Here is an 18,141-nt window from a genome sequence, read left to right as displayed (position 1 = left end):
CGTGCCTATTTTCACATAAGCACCAGACTGTCCGCAGATTAAGCACCAGATGTATAGACCTGCTCGTACACTAATCATGATTGGTCAAATTTTGATCCTGCGCTTCAATGTGATTGGTCAATTGTTTTGCCTGATCCGACTAGAGAAGTCAGTAGCTGCTACGGGGTCTAGCTGATCCCCACAGCTCATGGCGAGTTTTCAATCTTGCACTCGTACAGTCCTTCACTGTGCTGTACTATCGATCTCAAACTCGAATTTGTCGAAGATGAGTTTGGCAATGAGGGCGGCGATCGCGACAAAAAAACGAAGTTGAATGTCACCCTAGGTATAAATCTAATACACTGTATTACCTTCAGCTTCGTGAGTATGGCCTGATATTCACCACGTATACAAACATCGGGGGTACTCAATTCGGCTTCAGGTAATAGTACTTCAAGTATAATACATATTATGCAGTGGTGGATCCACGATCTCACGGAATGTGTGTGTGGCGGGTGCCGTGGGCGAATTTTCCCAAACTATATCATAATTAAAAAAATAATAATAATAATTTTTTTACCTAGTACACGACTTGCTCGGTTTGCTCTACACTAGCCAAAATGAAGAATTTTATCTTACATCCTGTTCTCACTTAACAAATACAGCTGCATGATGTGTAGCTGCCTTTTGTTTATGTTTGTAACCCAACCATTCCCTGAAGGAGAGGGCACGACACGTCCCTCCTGTTCCCACGTCTGGCTTCACTGGCTTCACTGCTGTTATGCTCTTTTCTCAAAGAAACTTACAAGTCCAGTGCTTAATGGTTGGGGAGGGGGAGGGGTAGAGAGCTAGAGTCAACTATGGGCACGGGTGCGGGACGCTCACTTAGGCGCATTTGCCTACATAATGTACATGCAGCCAGTGTGCTAGGCCACACGTTCCCTGTTTTCTGTGCTGAGCAGAACGGCTGGACACCTGGCCCATTGAAGGACTGGAACAAGGTGCCATTCCCGTCTGAATCGCGGTCGTAGACCAACCTACTAAGTTTGGTAATTCAATTCAACTTACCTCTAAAATCCACTCGCTGCGCACTGGTACTCCTGCTGAATGCCATCGTCGTTATTGGCATTCGCCCACTCTGATACTCTTTTTGAAATGTACTCTTACCCCCACTGCCCGCCAATTTGTGTTGTGATTATAAGATCGCTTCCTTGCTTTGCGCTGTGCTCCAGTACTCCCTGCATTCATGTAAACTATTTCACAGCACAGTCAGTGACACATCAAGTGTAATTAGTGTCATGCAGACAGTCATGCATGCTGAATTTGCCCTAGGCTTGTCAAACAAAGCTGGTGAACTTGAAGCCGTCACAAATGACTGAAGGTACGAGAGAAGATAATTATATTTCCTTCTACCTCTGTGTGTAGGTCCGAAAACCTTTTATGTCCTCTAATTGCTCGGAGTGACTCTAATATAAAGCATGAAATCGGCCATATTGCAAGCCATACACGTGCAGATAAGTTAACGCCTTGCAGTCTACTGTAAGAATCAAAACAAAACACTTATATTAAATTTTGTTCATGGCACAAGTCACTAATCACTTGGTATCTGAGTGAGTGTGATAATTAATTGGAATATGCGCTAAAAATAGGCGCAGTTTTTTTCTTTGCAGGTATGGATCAAAATAATGACAATCGTACTGCTGACAAGTTGTAAAAGTGATTAAACAAGGGTAAACAGCACCATTCGGCCTTGAACAATACCTTCCTTCGCCAAGGAAAGTTTTAACCTCGAAACAAGTGTACGAAGGAGCTCACTACCGCTGATGTGTCTCTTTACTGATGGTAGTCTGCAGCAATTTGTCGAAGTCGGCAGGAGAGTCCAGTTGGGTTGGTTTGGTTGATGGAACAAAAATTTGAACACCGAGAGTAAAAACAACTCGCACAGTGTCAGGGCCCAGCAAAGCCCAGCTGGTGTGACCACATGACGTGCACCTGTTACTTGTAAGCCTTTCTGTCATCTTATGCACGCACGTACATTGTATCTGTACACCAAAACGTGACTGTTAACTACCGGTGTGATGCACTTTAGACGCCCTAGCGGAGAGGCTACCTATGACCACTGTTTGTCTGGCCCTGCTTGCCCTGCTTACCAGTACTACTATTAGTGTGTGTGTGTGTGTGTGTATTGTAAGGATTTGAAGTCGTCCAGAAAACGTTGCATCACACACAGCGGTATGCATTGATTCCCTTGACGTCTCGTGCTGGGGGAAAACCCACTATTATCTTGAAATTCATTCAGTACCCGTAATTTACTGACAAAGAGTGAGTTTACTAGGGTGACACACCCATTCCCAGGGCACGAGTGAGCTCTAGGCATGGGCGGGTAATGCTAGCATTATGGCTGGCATTATAGTCCCTTTTTCCAGGTGACATAATGCTGCCATTATAACACCATTTCGCATGCAAAATTAGCATTACAAGCATAATTGCCGGTCGACAACGGTGTCATGTCAGTTCCGAAAATCGTGCCTCTGAGCCCGTCCGGCGTCGTCCGGAGACTTGACGTTGCAAAGCAACCTTCTCAGTGGATAGTTTTAGACGACATGCTCACTGCTGTTGAAGTTTATTCTTCTTCTACGCTTTGGCCTCGATCCAAGACGGCCTTCTTAAATAGCAGGCTGTCCAACCGTCCTTCATTGGACCCAAACACGTGTATACAGACCTGACACGTGTATACATTTACATGGGAGAGAATTGCCTTTGTATAGATTGAATATGGGTGTAGCAGCATTTTACTATTGAGTCCTCTACGAGCAGGTCTAGATATTTGGTGCTAGTGTGCAAGTTAATGCGCGTATGTGTGAAGTGTGGACGTGGTGATGGGAATAGAGGCGACAACAGTGCGCTGTTACCACCATCAGATACATGAGTTGTTTTCTCAACATGGCGCCACCTGTACCAGGTTTAGCAACGTGGTGCTTTCTCTCTCCCTCTTCCCGCTTGTTATGTTCCAGGGTTACTGTCGCTATCGCCCTTGATGACTCTGTAACACTGCCCTTCTTTGTCTTTATAGTGGAAATCAAAACAGGCAAACTGCCTACTTTATAACATTGGACCCACTGTGAATAATAATATATATTTAAAGGATATTGTGGATAAGTAGAGATAGGAGAAAAAGAGAAAGAAAAAACGGAAGGTTGGTTGTAACGAGCAGATTGATATAAATCCAGTGAGCTTAGTAAAGCCTATGTCGCTGATATACATGTATACCGCAAGGCTTGAGATTTGAAATCCGAATACCTATTTGAAAATTTTGTTGCTGGTGGCAATCTACTCTGGTATCGCCTCTATTCTCACCTACTAGTATGTCTGTTAACTCTCACAAACGAAACAATAGAACTATCTCAATGCCTCGTCTACACTTCATACATACCTGCTTATTTTCACATAAGCACCAGATAAGCACCAGATATAAAGACCTGCTCGCGCACAAATCAGCTGGTGTGACCACATGACATGCACCTGTTACTTGTTAGCCTTTCTGTCAACTTATGCACGCACGTACATTGTATCTGTACACCAAAACGAGACTGTTAACTACCGGTGTGAAAACGAAACAATAGAACTATCTCAATGCCTCGTCTACACTTCATACATACCTGCTTATTTTCACATAAGCACCAGATAAGCACCAGATATAAAGACCTGCTCGCGCACAAATCAGCTGGTGTGACCACATGACATGCACCTGTTACTTGTTAGCCTTTCTGTCAACTTATGCACGCACGTACATTGTATCTGCACACCAAAACGAGACTGTTAACTACCGGTGTGATGCACTTTAGACGCCCTAGCGGAGAAGTCGCCTATGACCACTGTTTGTCTGGCCCTGCTTGCCCTGCTTCCCAGTATTACTACTAGCGTGTGTGTGTGTGTGTGTGTATTGTAAGGATTTGAAGTCGTCCAGAAAACGTTGCATCACACACAGCGGTATGCCTTGATTCCCTTGACGTCTCGTGCTGGGGGAAAACCCACTATTATCTTGAAATTCATTCAGTACCCGTAATCTACAGACAAATAGTGAGTTTACTAGGGTGGACACACCCATTCCCAGAGCAGGAGTGAGCTCCCGAAAAACCTGCGAGTCGAGCAACAAGGAGGTGCTGTGTTCCTGAAAGTTTGACGATTAATTGGACGGGCTCCCAACGTGCTCCGAGCCATCTGTTCTCATGTACGGTGCAAGAGTGCCACACGTGTGCCACAGTGAGCAGGTTGCGTGTTTGCCGGCACGGCTCTGGAACGAATGAGGTTACAGCTCGCCCTCTGACTCTGAGTCTTCCATCGATTCATCGTCAGCAGCCAGATGAATCGAGTTCACCAAGACTTCACGGAGTGTCTAGACTTCTCCCAGCGACGTTCTTTCGGGAGTCGGGATGATGGCTTCAGCATCATCCGAAAGTGGCATGGAACAAGGCTTCATTTTCGTACATTTCCGTGTCGTATTAATCAAGACCCCGTTTGACCATAGTAGCCTCCGCTGGTGCCTGTCTCGTAGAACTATTCACGAAACATATAAACTTAAATAAAGGGGAAGAGTGTCGCCGAAGTCCCACTAACATCTTCGAAACAAATAAATATATGAATAAAAAATGATAATAAATAAACTAGCAGAATTAGGCAATTTGAAGGCTAGACATTGGGCTACAAGTGGGTTTACCTCTACCTGTTTGGCGTTCTCCTTTCGTATTACGTACATGTAGATCTACCAATCTACGCAGCTCTACTGTCCGATCCAAGTTCACCACGCTCAGGTCCACTGGACACTTGAACGGCAGAGACCAGGACACGGGCTTGATTCATATGTATTTATGCAGGCGTTGAGGACGCGGGCTTGACATCGTTTTATGCAGGCGTTGAGGACGCGGGCTTGACATCGTTGTTGACTACGAAATTCCAGAGAGTAGAGATTGAGTCTTTACTTGGCGACAGGTTTGTGGAACTTACATTTCAATTGTCGCCAACTACATACGCTATTCTAAGCGACTTCCCATCATCGCAGACAAAATCTGTCTCCAAAGTAGGAATGTCAGCGAACGCACTGCCCATCTGCGCAGGTCAGCCTGGCCCAACTACGCGCGGCCGACAAGAAAACACATGAACACTTTCCTTTTTTGCAGAATAAATCGTGCGAAGAAGATGCAGGGAATGGCTGAAAACTAGGCTCAGGAATAGTAGCACCCAGAGACTCTCAAAGAAATTCATGGTCCATCGCTTCTGACAATCGCAGCGAAGACATCCAGTCCGTGCGCCAGTTCAGAAAAAGTCGTCTAAAAGTTGCACTTTTATTTTCCAGATTTGCCAGATTTCGCAGTTTTCTCAAGATATCGCGAGACGAATACTCAATGGCGTCACCTTCGTTGTCCTTTGGTTTATGTCTCCCGTGAGATCTTCGTCTCAGATCGTTGTCGAAATCCAACTGAATAGTTGTTCTCTGCCCTAAGTTTTGTCCGTGGCGATAACAAGTTTTGTCCGTGGCGATAACAAATAGCGAGAAGTTGAGTTCTCGCTCGTCGCTTGCGTTTTCGTTATGTCGCTGATATTTTGGTTGAACATGCTATAATTTCGCGCCGTTGGTTTGTACAAGGGTTTCGCTATTTCCTGCTTATTTATTTAGAAAGAGATATTAGCCAACAGTGCATCTTCCAATTTTGGCTTGTGCAAAATATCCGACAGCGGTGATACCAACCGTTTTGTCAACACTGTATTTTTGACACATTTGGACACACACATGTCTTCAATTGGTGAACTTAGGAACGACCGACAGAATCGTTCAAGGGGTCCTAATATTCTGCGATGTACCAGCCAGATCATTGTATCCGTAGACCACGAATTTATAAACAACACGAACCTCAACAGGTTGCTGGAGCTCCAAACACAAACCCTCACAGATCAATGCATGTGCCTATACTTGTATGTACAACAGCAACAATATCAAGCCAAATACAGCACTGAGGTGGGAAAGAAACATAAATAATTCATACAGAGAGGATGACACTACAAACACAGTACCTGAGCCAATGCAGAATTGAAGTTAAAAAATGGCATCTGCGGATGGCCGAATAAGGTGCTACTGTTTACAGCACAACCGCCATGCAACAAGCTACAACACATAAAGTACACATGCCCGTACATTCATGCACAGTGGACGCATAGAGCAAAGAATATGCTTACCCGCACACCCGTACATGAAAAAAAGAAAAATGATGGCACCTATGAACAGGAGATGGCCCACGCCTGGTATAAAGTAAACGTAAAAGAGAAAAAATGTAGTACAGTGAAATCGATAACAATAGTTCAGTTCCCACACAATACCGCTCCTGAGCCGGATCAGACCACAATCCTAGCCTCGGTAACCGCCAGTGCGGCAGAAGCAGAGACAAGGCGGTGCACACCCGTACATACATGCACACGGGATCTGACATGTGTTCATGCGGTTTTATCACATGGCACGTGATTGTTGCCCGTACTCCAGCGAATCAGCATCTTTCGCGCCGCGGGCAATAATATGCGATATTGCCCGCAAAAAAATAGTTTATTTGCCCGCAAAAAGATAGTTTATTTCAGTGATCGCGTGACTACGCGTATACCACGACTCTGTGGACTGTACGACTCGACGACGAGTCGCAGTGTAGCATTGAGACGAAGATGGATTTTTTTGGAGATGGAATTCTTTTTGGAGATGGACAATGGATATGGCCTCGGTTATCAGCCGTGTGGTGCTTGCAGGGATCATTTGTTCAGTCATGTTGGCAGCGTGACCGTTGGTAAGCTTGTGGATAAGATTCAGTTCTGCTCGATGTGCTACTATACTGTGATCACAAACAAGTATTTGAAATAACACAAATTCCAATCAGCATCGTGCGTTTTCAGATCCTCGCAAAGTCACTGCCTGTGTGTGGTCTTCCTGTGCCACGCAAAACTCTTACCAGGCTCATCTGTCCTCTGCCTTCACCTTTGCTTGAACAACAAACACATCAATTCAGGAATGTTTTGCAATGAAAAAATACAGCCATCTGGAGCTGAAAAAAAGAAGAAAAATTGTCCTCATACACACCAGGCCAGGGAGTCGTCAAATACTTTGGCAACTAACTTCCTGATACACATGTAAACATGAAGAAACTCTTTGTGGTAGCACTCTTAAATTTTCAATTGAAATTATGATTCTGCTGTGTTTTATTGTGGTTGTCATGTCTATTGCTATGACGATACCGTGTCGGCACTTATTTTTTCTGTCTCCGTCTTTCACTGTTTCAGTAGTGTATACTCTTTGATGGCCTGTAGCAGACTTTTTGTTAGGGTGTAGGAGAAATATCTTCATTTTTCCTGTTTTGATAATGATAGCACATCAATATACATTGTGGTCATAATGTGTTGGCATTTGGGCTAGTTTCAACAGCAGCCCAATGGTCTGCTCTGTGGGCCATGTGATAAATTTGTTATCGCATGGTTGCTGCGGGCCTTATGGCATATTATTGCCATAAGGCCCTCGCAACCATGCGATAACATATACTTAAACAGACGCACACATGTCTGCATGACTGCTTGTACATGAAAACGCACACATACATGTACATGCAGGTGCACGAACGTACACACCCATACCCGACCACACGCACGCACATGCACTAAAGTATGGGAGCATGTGTACACGAAGCGTCCCATGATTGCATTCATAAGTTTACACAAGCCAGCCAGGAAATGAATGCATACTTGTAGTGGGGTGGTAGCTGCTACAACAAATGGAGTATTGGCTAAATATTGCAATAAGGAGAGTGTTATGACAGTCATGCAAAGCAGGGAGTCGTATTGTACGACTCCCTGATGAAAAGGTTCTGCTGTTATCAACGACGTGGATGCCTCTCATGCTAAGTCCAAGATACATGTACATGCTTGTACTCTTATTTGAAACATACTTCGAGCAGTTTGTATCCTATCGTAGGCATCACGAGTCAAGGCAGCAGCCATCAATCTGTAAGATTCACTGATATTGAGGATTCGAACCAGGGTGGTGTACTGATCAAACTTGCAAGAACACCTTGTTGAGCTGGATCTTCCCCACCGGCACAGCCACCTCGTGACTCTACTATTCGTGGTCTCTGCTCTCCGGCCCCGGTGTCTTCATTCCATTGGTAGGGTTGTGTTTGACGAAAAACCCATTTGACTGCCTTCCAGCAGATGGCTTTCAAATGTAAGCAAATACCATACATCGCTTCAAGCTAGGACCAATGCTATTGATTGTACATTGTTCACAATCGCTGCAATCGCTGCCATTTCTCATAAAAACTATTGTCATGCAGTATAGTTACGAAACACACCGCCAGGATGCCACAATACAATGATGGCTACATTTTGTCACCAAACATGCAATTATTGCGAAAAAATAAATATTTCCATAATTTCGTGCCGTTGGTTTGTACACAATTTCAGGGCTAAAATAACCTTACTCTGTCATGGCGATATCTCTGACGAGTTGAATACACCTAGTGTCCCTTGTGCAAAAAAATTCCGTCGTGGTGCTGCCAGCTGCAATGTTATGGCAACCCGGAATAGGGTGAAAATCGAAAACGATAAATTCCTCGCCTCCCGTCCATCCAACTGCGCTGGTTGCATAAAGTACGATGTTTAGAAGACGAGTGGCATCCGACAAACGACTGGCAACATATTTCTTGAAGAAGGAAGCCCTCATTTCACCGACTGGCCTCGAGGTAGGCAATAAATCGGCCAGCAATTTACTGACCGGCGTCGTCATCTTTCCCTGCATAACGTCTGCATGTAGTAGTAGTATAGTAGTAGAATTTATTATTTTGATAGGGAAGGCCCTACAGACGTTGCCGTCTTGTTACAGGGAACCCTAAGTGCTCTTTACAGAGCGAAACAAAAACGGATAGATGCTCAACCTGACGACACGAGACAGGCAGAGAATTCCACCTATCAGCGCCAAGGAAAGAAATAGAGAACATGCCATATCTAATGGTAGCAGCGGGCAAAGAAAGTGAAGAGAATGATTGCGCCTCTTGGTGCAAGTAGCAGCCGACTGGAGGGTGAACATTAAGGAATGAAGAGGAATTGTAAGCTGATGAATACAGCTGAAAACAAAAATATAAAGCCTCAAGTTGAGACGAGATTCGAGAGAGTAACACTTAGCGTGCCGCAAAACAACGACAGTCGGGGTACGGCGAGGGAGACCAAAAACCTGTTTCATGCTCATATGACTTAAAGTAACAAGGCGAGAGTATAAAGATGGTGTAAGACAGTGAGCATACGAGTTGCTGGCGTATTCAATAGTGGATTGGATGAGGGATAAATAAAATATTCGCTTAGTTGTGTGGTCTACTGTACGGCGGCAGCGGCGGAATGCTCCTATCTTCTTATAAACAGATGTACATACGTGGTTGACTTGATGGTCAATAATGAGGCCAAGATAACGCGCTGTGGCAGAAGGTCGAATATCGACACCACCGCATGCAATGGTAAGATCCGGCGGAAGAGGCAGAGCCTTCTTCCGAAGCACCATGAACTTCGTTTTCTGGGCATTCAAGATGAGACCAATGCTTCCAAGGTACGTATTTAGTCTGTTCAACTCACTTGTCAACTTGTGCTGAAGTTCTCCAGTAGACTGACAGTGTATATAAAAGGCGATATCGTCAGCATACTGTTGGGACTCTGCGTGGCGAAGTACTCCAGGGGCATGTCGCACGTACAAAGAGAATAACAGAGGCCCTAGCACCGACCCTTGCGGAACGCCTCGTGTACAATGTGTCTCGTCTCCTCTGTTATTTCCAATTTTCACCTGTTGTCGTCGACCCTGGAGATAGCTGGAGAACCACTGTAGTGCTACTCCGCTTATGCCAATAGCTTTAAGCTCGTTAAGAAGTAGTTCATGGCGTACCCGATCGAAGGCCTTGCTCATGTCCACGAGTATAACCCCGCGATACTCGCCCTTGTCCACACTCATCATCCAGCGGTTTACTGCGAGAGTTAACGCATCCTCACAGGAGTGCCCTCTCCGGTAGGCGAACTGCTCGTCTGGGAGAATACGAAGCTCAGCGTGATCTTGAAGGAACCGAATCATTTGCCGATGTACTACCTTCTCAAGGATCTTAGAAACAATCGGCAAAAGTGAAACGGGGCGATAATTCGACGCTTCAGATTTGTCCCCTGACTTGTGGACAGGACACACTGTAGCCAATTTGTACACGTCTGGCACCATTCCAGTACTCAAGGACTCGTTAATGATCTGCGCTATGGGACCTGCAGCGGCAGGCTCACAGAGGCGTAGGAGCAGAGGAGGAATGTCATCCGATCCAGCTGCCTTGGCACAGTTCAAATGCTTCAACAGGTCGCTTATCTCCAGAGCTGAAACGGCACGAAATTCTTTAAAAGAAGGGGCGTCTGCGTCAGCTGTTGTCGAGATGTCAGGTATTAGGTTGCTCAAGGGTGGGCAAGGATTAGGATCAGTGACAATGGACGCAAATATGGCACTCAGATCGCCTAACGTAGCTTTTGGTTGTTCACGGACAAAGTTGCGCCCTGTGAGCGAGTTTAGAAGCGCCCACTGTTGCCTTGGCTTATTCTTCGCATCTCGAAACTCCCTGTTGTAATACTCTCGTCTCAGCTTTCTATTTAACAGTGTGCCTTCCCTCCTTGTTGCCCTGTACTGTTGTTTCACAGATTCATTTCCGGGATGTTTCAAAACCTTCGCGTGGAGGTGCTTGCGCCTTTCTAACAACCTTCGGAGTTGATCGCTTACCCAAGGCTGTGGTTTAGGCTTAGCCCTAGCACTGATGGTAATTTGTTTCACAGGCGACTTTTCGTTCAGAACTCTTTTGCATAGAATAGAGAAGCTAGTTGCCGTTGTGTTAGCGTCTGGTGAGCCATCTGGGGGTACTCTGCGGAAGGCGGAATCAGTGAGTGCATCAAGCATGGAATCGGTGCATTCGTCTGCAGGCAGTTTCCACAATGGCGGCTTCCGTAACTGCCGCACAACTCTCGTAGGTTTAGTCATAGGCAAGACAGTCTTTACTAAGACCAGCTGATGGTCAGTAATGCCGTGCAGGGCTATGGCATGACATGCGGAAGTTTTGAGGTCGTCAGAGCATAGCGCTATATCGAGACAGGTACCCGAGGGCAGCCTGGTCGGTTGGGTCACGACATTCCGCAGACAAAATTCTTGGCAGTGTTGACGTAGGTGTCCGTATTGTGGTGATGTATTCTTTAGGACATCAACCTTAAAATCTCCTAGAATGATGGTCTTGTCATTCCGCGCTATGACTTGGTCTACAGCGGAGGAGAAGGTCTCCCAAAATGCGACAGGCTGTCCTGGTGGTCTGTAAGCGGTGCCAACAGTGATCAGTTGGTCTCGTTTTGCATGTGGCACATTGATTTCAGCGAAGACCACCTCAGGACGTACTAATGCCGTGGTAATTGACGATGGGAGTTGAATTAATCTTGCGTCCAAGTGACTTTGGATGTAGAGTGCAACACCACCGCCATGCCGATTACGGTCATTGCGAAAGACGGAGTACTGTGGAATGTGGATGGCTGCGTCAGTGATGGAGTCATCTAGCCATGTCTCATTGACGGATAGAACGTGTATGTTATGGTCATGTAATATTTTGTGAACATCATGCACTTTGTTTCGTATATTACATGTAGAAATGTTGATATGAGCAATATTCAATTCGGAATCTTGTATAGGACTAGGACATGTGACATCAACAGAAGGGTTCCCACGTGCATCCTATTGCAGAATGCGAGCAATTTCATCCATGGTCATAGGACGGCCTTTACTCAGGATCATGTCCCGAGGTAGGGTGCAGGGGAAATTCTTCTCTCGGAGGGCCTTACACTTTGGAATCAACTCACGACGTCTGGCCTGCTCTTGTGGTGTCAGATCGTGGTTGACAAAAAACATCACGTGCGCCATATTTAGCAGCACGTTTCCATTCATTAACACTCGCTTTCCCTTCTCTGTGAGCTTGACTTTTACCAGTCTTGGGCCAGCACGGGCGTTCCCAGTTGCCTCACCCCGCTTCTTTGGTGTAATGCGCTCTGCGCTGAGGACATCACCAGCATCGAGACCTGGAACGAGACCCCGTACAATGGACTGAAGTTGTTCTCCGTCAGCCTCCACTAGGCATCGGAGAACCGCGTTGTTGCTGCGGTCCCGCTTCGCCACCTCCTCTGCCATGACGTCACGCATGACATGAACTTGCTGAGTGCGCGAAGAGGTCGTTTCCTGAACCAATGTAGCGAGGTCAACCTTATTTGGCAAATTATCTACCACGTCACTGAGTTTGGCAGAGAGGCCGTCAACCTGGCGCCGAAGGTCGACAACAATGGCGGATTTCCCGCCATTGTCGACATCAGAATTGGCTTTATTCCCGTAGCTATGCAGAAGACGTTACTTCAGTAACATCTGGCGCTAGCCAGGGTCCCCACAGCTTTAATTTGGTGTTTGTGTGTTTGTGTGTTTGTGTGTTTGTGTGTTTGTGTCACGCCTGGCGCTACCCGTATCTGTCACGTACCGTACCGTACCATCAAACACAGCTGGCCACATACAGCTGGCCGCACTATTCAAAGAGGGCTTTCAAACGCAAGATCATCACGTGAAGCAACTTGGAAGAATGAGTAAGAATGCGAAGTGTATTGGGGAATGCATGTAGGGCGATAGTGCGGGTTCGAATCCCAGGTAATGCCTGAAAAAATAGGAGAATTGAAAAATGTATAACATCTCTATTCTTTTTTTGCCGTCATCAAGGCGGTAGATGGTGTCGCACTACCCTCTACCGTACCTGTCGCGTACCTGTCCCGTACCTGTCCCGTAACTGTCTCGTACCATACCGTACAATCAAAGACGGCTGGCCACAATGCATATTCAAATCGGGCTTTCAAATACAAGATCATAACGTGAAGCAACTTGGAAGAATTAGTATGTATGCGAAGTGAATCGGGGGATGCATGCAGGGCGATAGTGCGGGTTCGAATCCCAGGTTATGCCTAAAAACAAAAAGTAGAAATTTATAAGAATTTATAACATCCCTTTGCTTTTTTTGTCTAAGTCATCAAGGCAAAAAAGCATAGCGTAGGGCCCTGAGCTTCCAAGCTCTCTCGTCACCTGCAGCCTTGCATTTGTTGACATCAGTCTGCAGCTTCTCACTCTGTTTTTGCAGTTGCAATATCTGTCTCTCTACGACTCTAGCTTCGTCATGCGGTTTTCGAGAGGAGCTAGGAGATCTGCAAGTGCAATTCTCATAACCCCCCCCCCCCCCCCCGAAATTCCTCTCTGAACGAGTCGAGAAGCTGCAGCACACGCGACACAGGCAATGAGCTGTCGTCAATGCTATCACTTACGTGACGCGCTGTTTCATGATGTGCAAACTTTCAGAGAAATCGACGGGGGAGAACGTGGTGATTCGATTTTGACAGCATGTTACCAGGGGAGGACGCATAGTGCTCCTGGCTACAACCATAACCCGGTTGGCAGAGTCCCAATCGGATCGGAGATTATTTTTTCGATCTCCACAAAAATAATTAACCCAACACACACGGTTTAGGCGATGGGGCTGTTAAGTGATGACGTCACAGTTCCTTCGATACGCATAGCAACGATCCCCACTGGGGACAAACAAAAGTAGCGTCGTCTCCATCGAACCAGTTGTCAGTGGCAACATATAGGAATCGTGTACATTTCTTCGTTTCTTCTTTGCTGTTTTCAGTGAGTGTTTTGTTTTCTCTTTGTTCTTGATCTCGACGGTGTTGTCGTGCTCATTACCTTACTGAGACGTCCCTTGTGACTGTAGCCAGTGTCACGGAGGATTTTATTGGCGTGACGAGGTAGATCGCCGAGATCGAGCGTGAAAAACGCTCTGCATTAGTAGCTCCTGTAGAATGTCTTCTGGGATGGCGTATCCATGGTCAACAAAGCCAAGGTGCAAGACAGCATAAGAGATCGTGTAAACGATGTGAACTCCAAAAGGTAAGCTCCTGAACAAGTGGAACGATATGTGTATTTACAAACTCTCTCTACATCCATCAATTGCCGCTATGCATTGCATTTTGTCTTCACAGATAATCTGGACAAATAAATTATATTGTAACTGGAGAGTGCAATCGTGCTTGGGACCCATCCCAATGTCATCACATGGCTGTGATGACTAGTGTATACCTGGGAGAGTTTTTCCTCAACTGAGACGGAGTGTAGGTGGATGGATTATGAGAAATGCGAAGATGTGGAGTAAGTTGTGTCGAAGAAATGTGTAATATAATAAAATAAAATTTACTTTACACTCAAAACATACACTGTACATGTGCATGTAACATCATGATAATGATTCCATCTTCATATCTCCGCAACAGGTACGCCATACGCACCGAATACATGGTGTGTGTGCACGCGCGCGCGCTTGCGTGCGCGCGTACATGCACACACTCTCATGCGTGGCCGAGTTGGCCGGATGAACAGACCACGCATTTGGACGAGGTGTCCGTCATGTCATTGGAATGCTGTACTTTCTGACTTTATTCCAAAATAGTATGTCTTGCCCCTGTCAAATGGAGTTTGTGTCTATGCTCAGCGGGTATCGGGCCATGACGCCACACTGCAGTCAGCGCTGGAATTAAAATAGCACTTCATGGATTATTTTTAGGGCTGAGTCGGGTAGCACGGGTACCCGATCGGGTAATGTTTCCATGGTAAGACCACAATGCACACCGGCCCCTCCCCTTACACACTGGGTAGACATGCGTGAATTATTTGTACACGTGCACTGTATACCTCTCTCTACTCTTTCTACATGATGTCATCTGCGACTTCGGGTTTTCGGGTACGATTCGGTACCCGTCTACCCGAGGTCCTCACGGGTAGCACAGGTACCCGACTACCCGTGCACACCACTAATTGTTTTAACTAATTTCCTTTGCGTTTATTTTGTTGAGCCCGTGGTTTCATTTCTGTGTTCTGTTATGATTGGCTTCTGGAAATAATCGGAGTGGATGTCATTTTTATGTGTGTGCCTTGTGCAACAGGTTCAAGGCTAGATGCACTTCACATTCGGCGTGCGATCTCGGCGTCTGTGACCTGATAACGTCTTGGTTGGATGGGTAATCAAGGATGATACTACTCGGCACACCAATGTACATGTCAATGTAACTTTTACTTTTTCAGAGCTGCACTATTTACGTCTTGATGCTTACTTCGGTACTAGCGTGTTTCCCCCGGATTATTTCTATCATCATGCGTGTTCTTGGGCTGAGCGAGCACATGCACGAGTGTGCAGCTATAACCCTGTGTATCTTTGGTTACACTTTGTTCTGCAATGCATGTACCTTGTAACAGTATGTGCTTGCACTGCTTTGTGTGGCCTGCGTATTTCAGGACTATTCAGTGCATTAGACCCAGGTTGGTTTGGTTGCCGGATGATCTCTTGTTGCGTCGCTCTGTGTTTTGTATTCATCAATTTTTGGGCTTGAGAATTGAGCTGGTGTGTGGTTCCCAATATCAAAACATAATGCTGGTGCTCTGTGTTTCGATTATCGACTGTCCGAGCAGTTACGATTCATTACCAGAACGGTCAATACTGTAGTCTCTTCACGTGTTTGTCTTTTTGTGTTTTCGCCGGGGGAATTAGCGGTGACGTTGCACATAGAACGGCAGTGTTGCATCACTGGACGACCCTGCCTCTGCATCTGACTTCATTTTCCCAGGATCTGGTGCGGATACACCAGACAGTCACTTCCTGTACACAGCAAACAGCAAAAGAAGAGATCCCGCAAATCAGGAAAAACCATTGTGGAAAATATCGAGTAGATCATACACATCATACACATTGAGTGGTGCATTCTTGCAGGTTTGCCGAGTCGAAGGTTCGATGGACTTCTCGTGTGCTCTGGATGGCAGTCGTGAGTCAGTCAAGTGTCAAGTAAAGTCGGCGGAATAGCCCGAGCTCCGGTGTGGGGAGCAAACCTTTCTTAGATCATACACCATTCAATAATTTGGAGTAATTACAGTGAGACAAACACTTCAAACAGTGCTCTCTCTCTCTCTCTCCATCCTTCCAAAATACTAGTACCCTGTAACAATTCCCTATAATTATTGTATTTTATATTCTCAGGACATCATTCTGAATATAATAACTTCTTCCATGGGTCTTCAATCACCACGGAGGGCGAGAATATATCTAAGTCATGCAGTTTACGGGAGGTGCGAGCTGTCATGGATATAGAGGCTGACATTGTGCCAGCGTGAGGGCAGAGACAGAAAGAAGACACTGATTTCTTGAACAACTCACCTACATATAATCGAATCCACGGGGAGCGCTCGTACTTTGATCCATCAGGACGCGAAGAATCTTCAAAGCACTCTCAAACACGGAGTTTTACAGTGGGCAGCCAATTTCACAGCCATTATGAATGCCCTCGACGACTACAGGAGATTTGTAGAGGAAATAACAAGGAGTAAAGAGCGACAACAATCGCTTGAAGAAAAAGCAAAGAAAAACTGCTTTCTCTCCAGTCATTTAGATGCTGTTGCCCTTGACATCTGGTTCCATCCAGAGGACGCGACTTTTGTTTGTCCCCAGTGCTCTTCGTTGCTATGCGTATCGAAGGGGCCGTGACGTCACACTTAACAGCCCCATAGAGTCTACGGACTCGTACTCGTGACCTGGGCACCGCAAACCCAGCTCAACGGAGACCGCACACTCACCTCACCGCGCACCATATCCAAAACAAGCGGTATGGACAACGCCCCGGTCAAATACTGACCCCAACGGCGGGGATGCAACGCACAATCGCGAAAGAAGCAAGTCCGCAAGTACGACTCGCATTTGTCGAAACGACGAGGACGACAAACACTCCGGAGTACCACGCGCGCCATCATCACCGCACGCAGATCTACGCGCGATCCCCGCGCGCGACCTACGACACCACGCAAGATCGACGTCTCCAGAGCACAACTCGCGACGACAACAAGAAGCCTTCACGTCGTGTCCGGCTACACTCCACATATCTTCCTCAGCCTACGTTCACCTTCCACGTCGACGACCATCTTACCAGCTCCTCGGACAACCTGGAGAGATCTCACGATAAGTCCAAAGTCAACACGCGTCTCTTTTAGAGACCCACCAATGAGACTTCTTTCCTCCTTCGATACACCAATAACCGCTGTCTGCGTGTTTTATAGCTCCGTTCACCTGACAGAAGACTCAGCCCACGCCACGAGGAACGTGATACAACACTAACCCATTCATCAATTATTAATAATAGTAAACAATTTCTCGTTTCAACAAAGGATTAATACCGGAGAGCCCACCCCCCTGGGGGAGGCACAATTAATTAACTACGAGTGAACCCAAGACGGTCCAGCACAACAGCCGAAGTAAGCAATGCTGACTCCGACATTTGACCCCTAACACCGGCGTACCTCGCCTGAAAAACATCCTGGGCGCTGCACTGAACTTATGTCCCGTGTTACCAATTGCAACATTCCACAAATCGTTCACAACTGAAGAAAAAAGTACCCTGAAGCTGATTAACGAAATATGACTCTGTTTTATATGTGGAATCAACAACGAGAACAACACTAAGAAAAACGACAACAACAACAACTACTACTACAACAACATCAACGTCCATCAACACCAACGTGCAGACGGGGTGTTCCGACGTGGTGTAGGCCTACGCATGGCCTCGTCGGAACATCACTAACCTCGTCGGCAGCGAGCACCTTCTCACAACAGTCGTCATGGTGATCACTATGACTGTTACAGCTGACGAGCTGAGAGAAGGATGCCATGAGCAGAAGTTGGAAAAGACAAAAAAAAGAGCAAAAGAACAAAAGGAAAAAGAAAGATAACTTACAAATTACAGAGGAAGACAAGAAAATAACAACATCACATTCCAGACGTGATCCCTGCAGCGGCAGCAACGCGACAACGTTAACAATACTGCGGCGGCAACACAGTCCATGCGCCAAGGGCCAAAAATCACCCGAATCTTTATGCAAAATGAAGATGACGACGCCGCTTTTTTTCGACTTTTTCTGCGACCAATTTTGAGCAGAATCACCATTTTGATCGTCTTCGATTTGGCATGGAAGACTTT

At 46.2% G+C, this 18,141-nt stretch overlaps 2 protein-coding genes and 1 long non-coding RNA gene across 6 annotated transcripts in view; 2 read left to right on the top strand and 1 right to left on the bottom strand.

The window, feature by feature from the left end:
- LOC135812368 (uncharacterized) overlaps positions 1-1,167 on the bottom strand; it is a 20,405-nt gene extending 19,238 nt beyond the window's left edge. The window contains exon 1 of the mRNA XM_065325744.1: positions 1,048-1,167. Coding sequence (XP_065181816.1) covers positions 1,048-1,108 — 61 coding nt within the window. The 5' untranslated portion in view covers positions 1,109-1,167. The remainder of the gene's footprint in view (positions 1-1,047) is intronic.
- The window catches only part of LOC135811926 (uncharacterized), a 195,015-nt gene that overhangs the window by 78,424 nt on the left and 98,450 nt on the right, over positions 1-18,141 (top strand). The gene's annotated exons all lie outside the window — the stretch shown is intronic.
- Positions 13,709-15,199, top strand: LOC135812614 (uncharacterized). The gene is made up of 3 exons (XR_010552873.1): positions 13,709-14,017; positions 14,110-14,275; positions 15,067-15,199. It is a non-coding gene; the product is annotated as an uncharacterized LOC135812614 (long non-coding RNA).

This window comes from Sycon ciliatum, chromosome 3 (genome assembly GCF_964019385.1).
Source record: "Sycon ciliatum chromosome 3, ocSycCili1.1, whole genome shotgun sequence".
NCBI lineage: Eukaryota > Metazoa > Porifera > Calcarea > Leucosolenida > Sycettidae > Sycon > Sycon ciliatum.
This window is presented reverse-complemented; position numbering and strand designations above follow the sequence as displayed.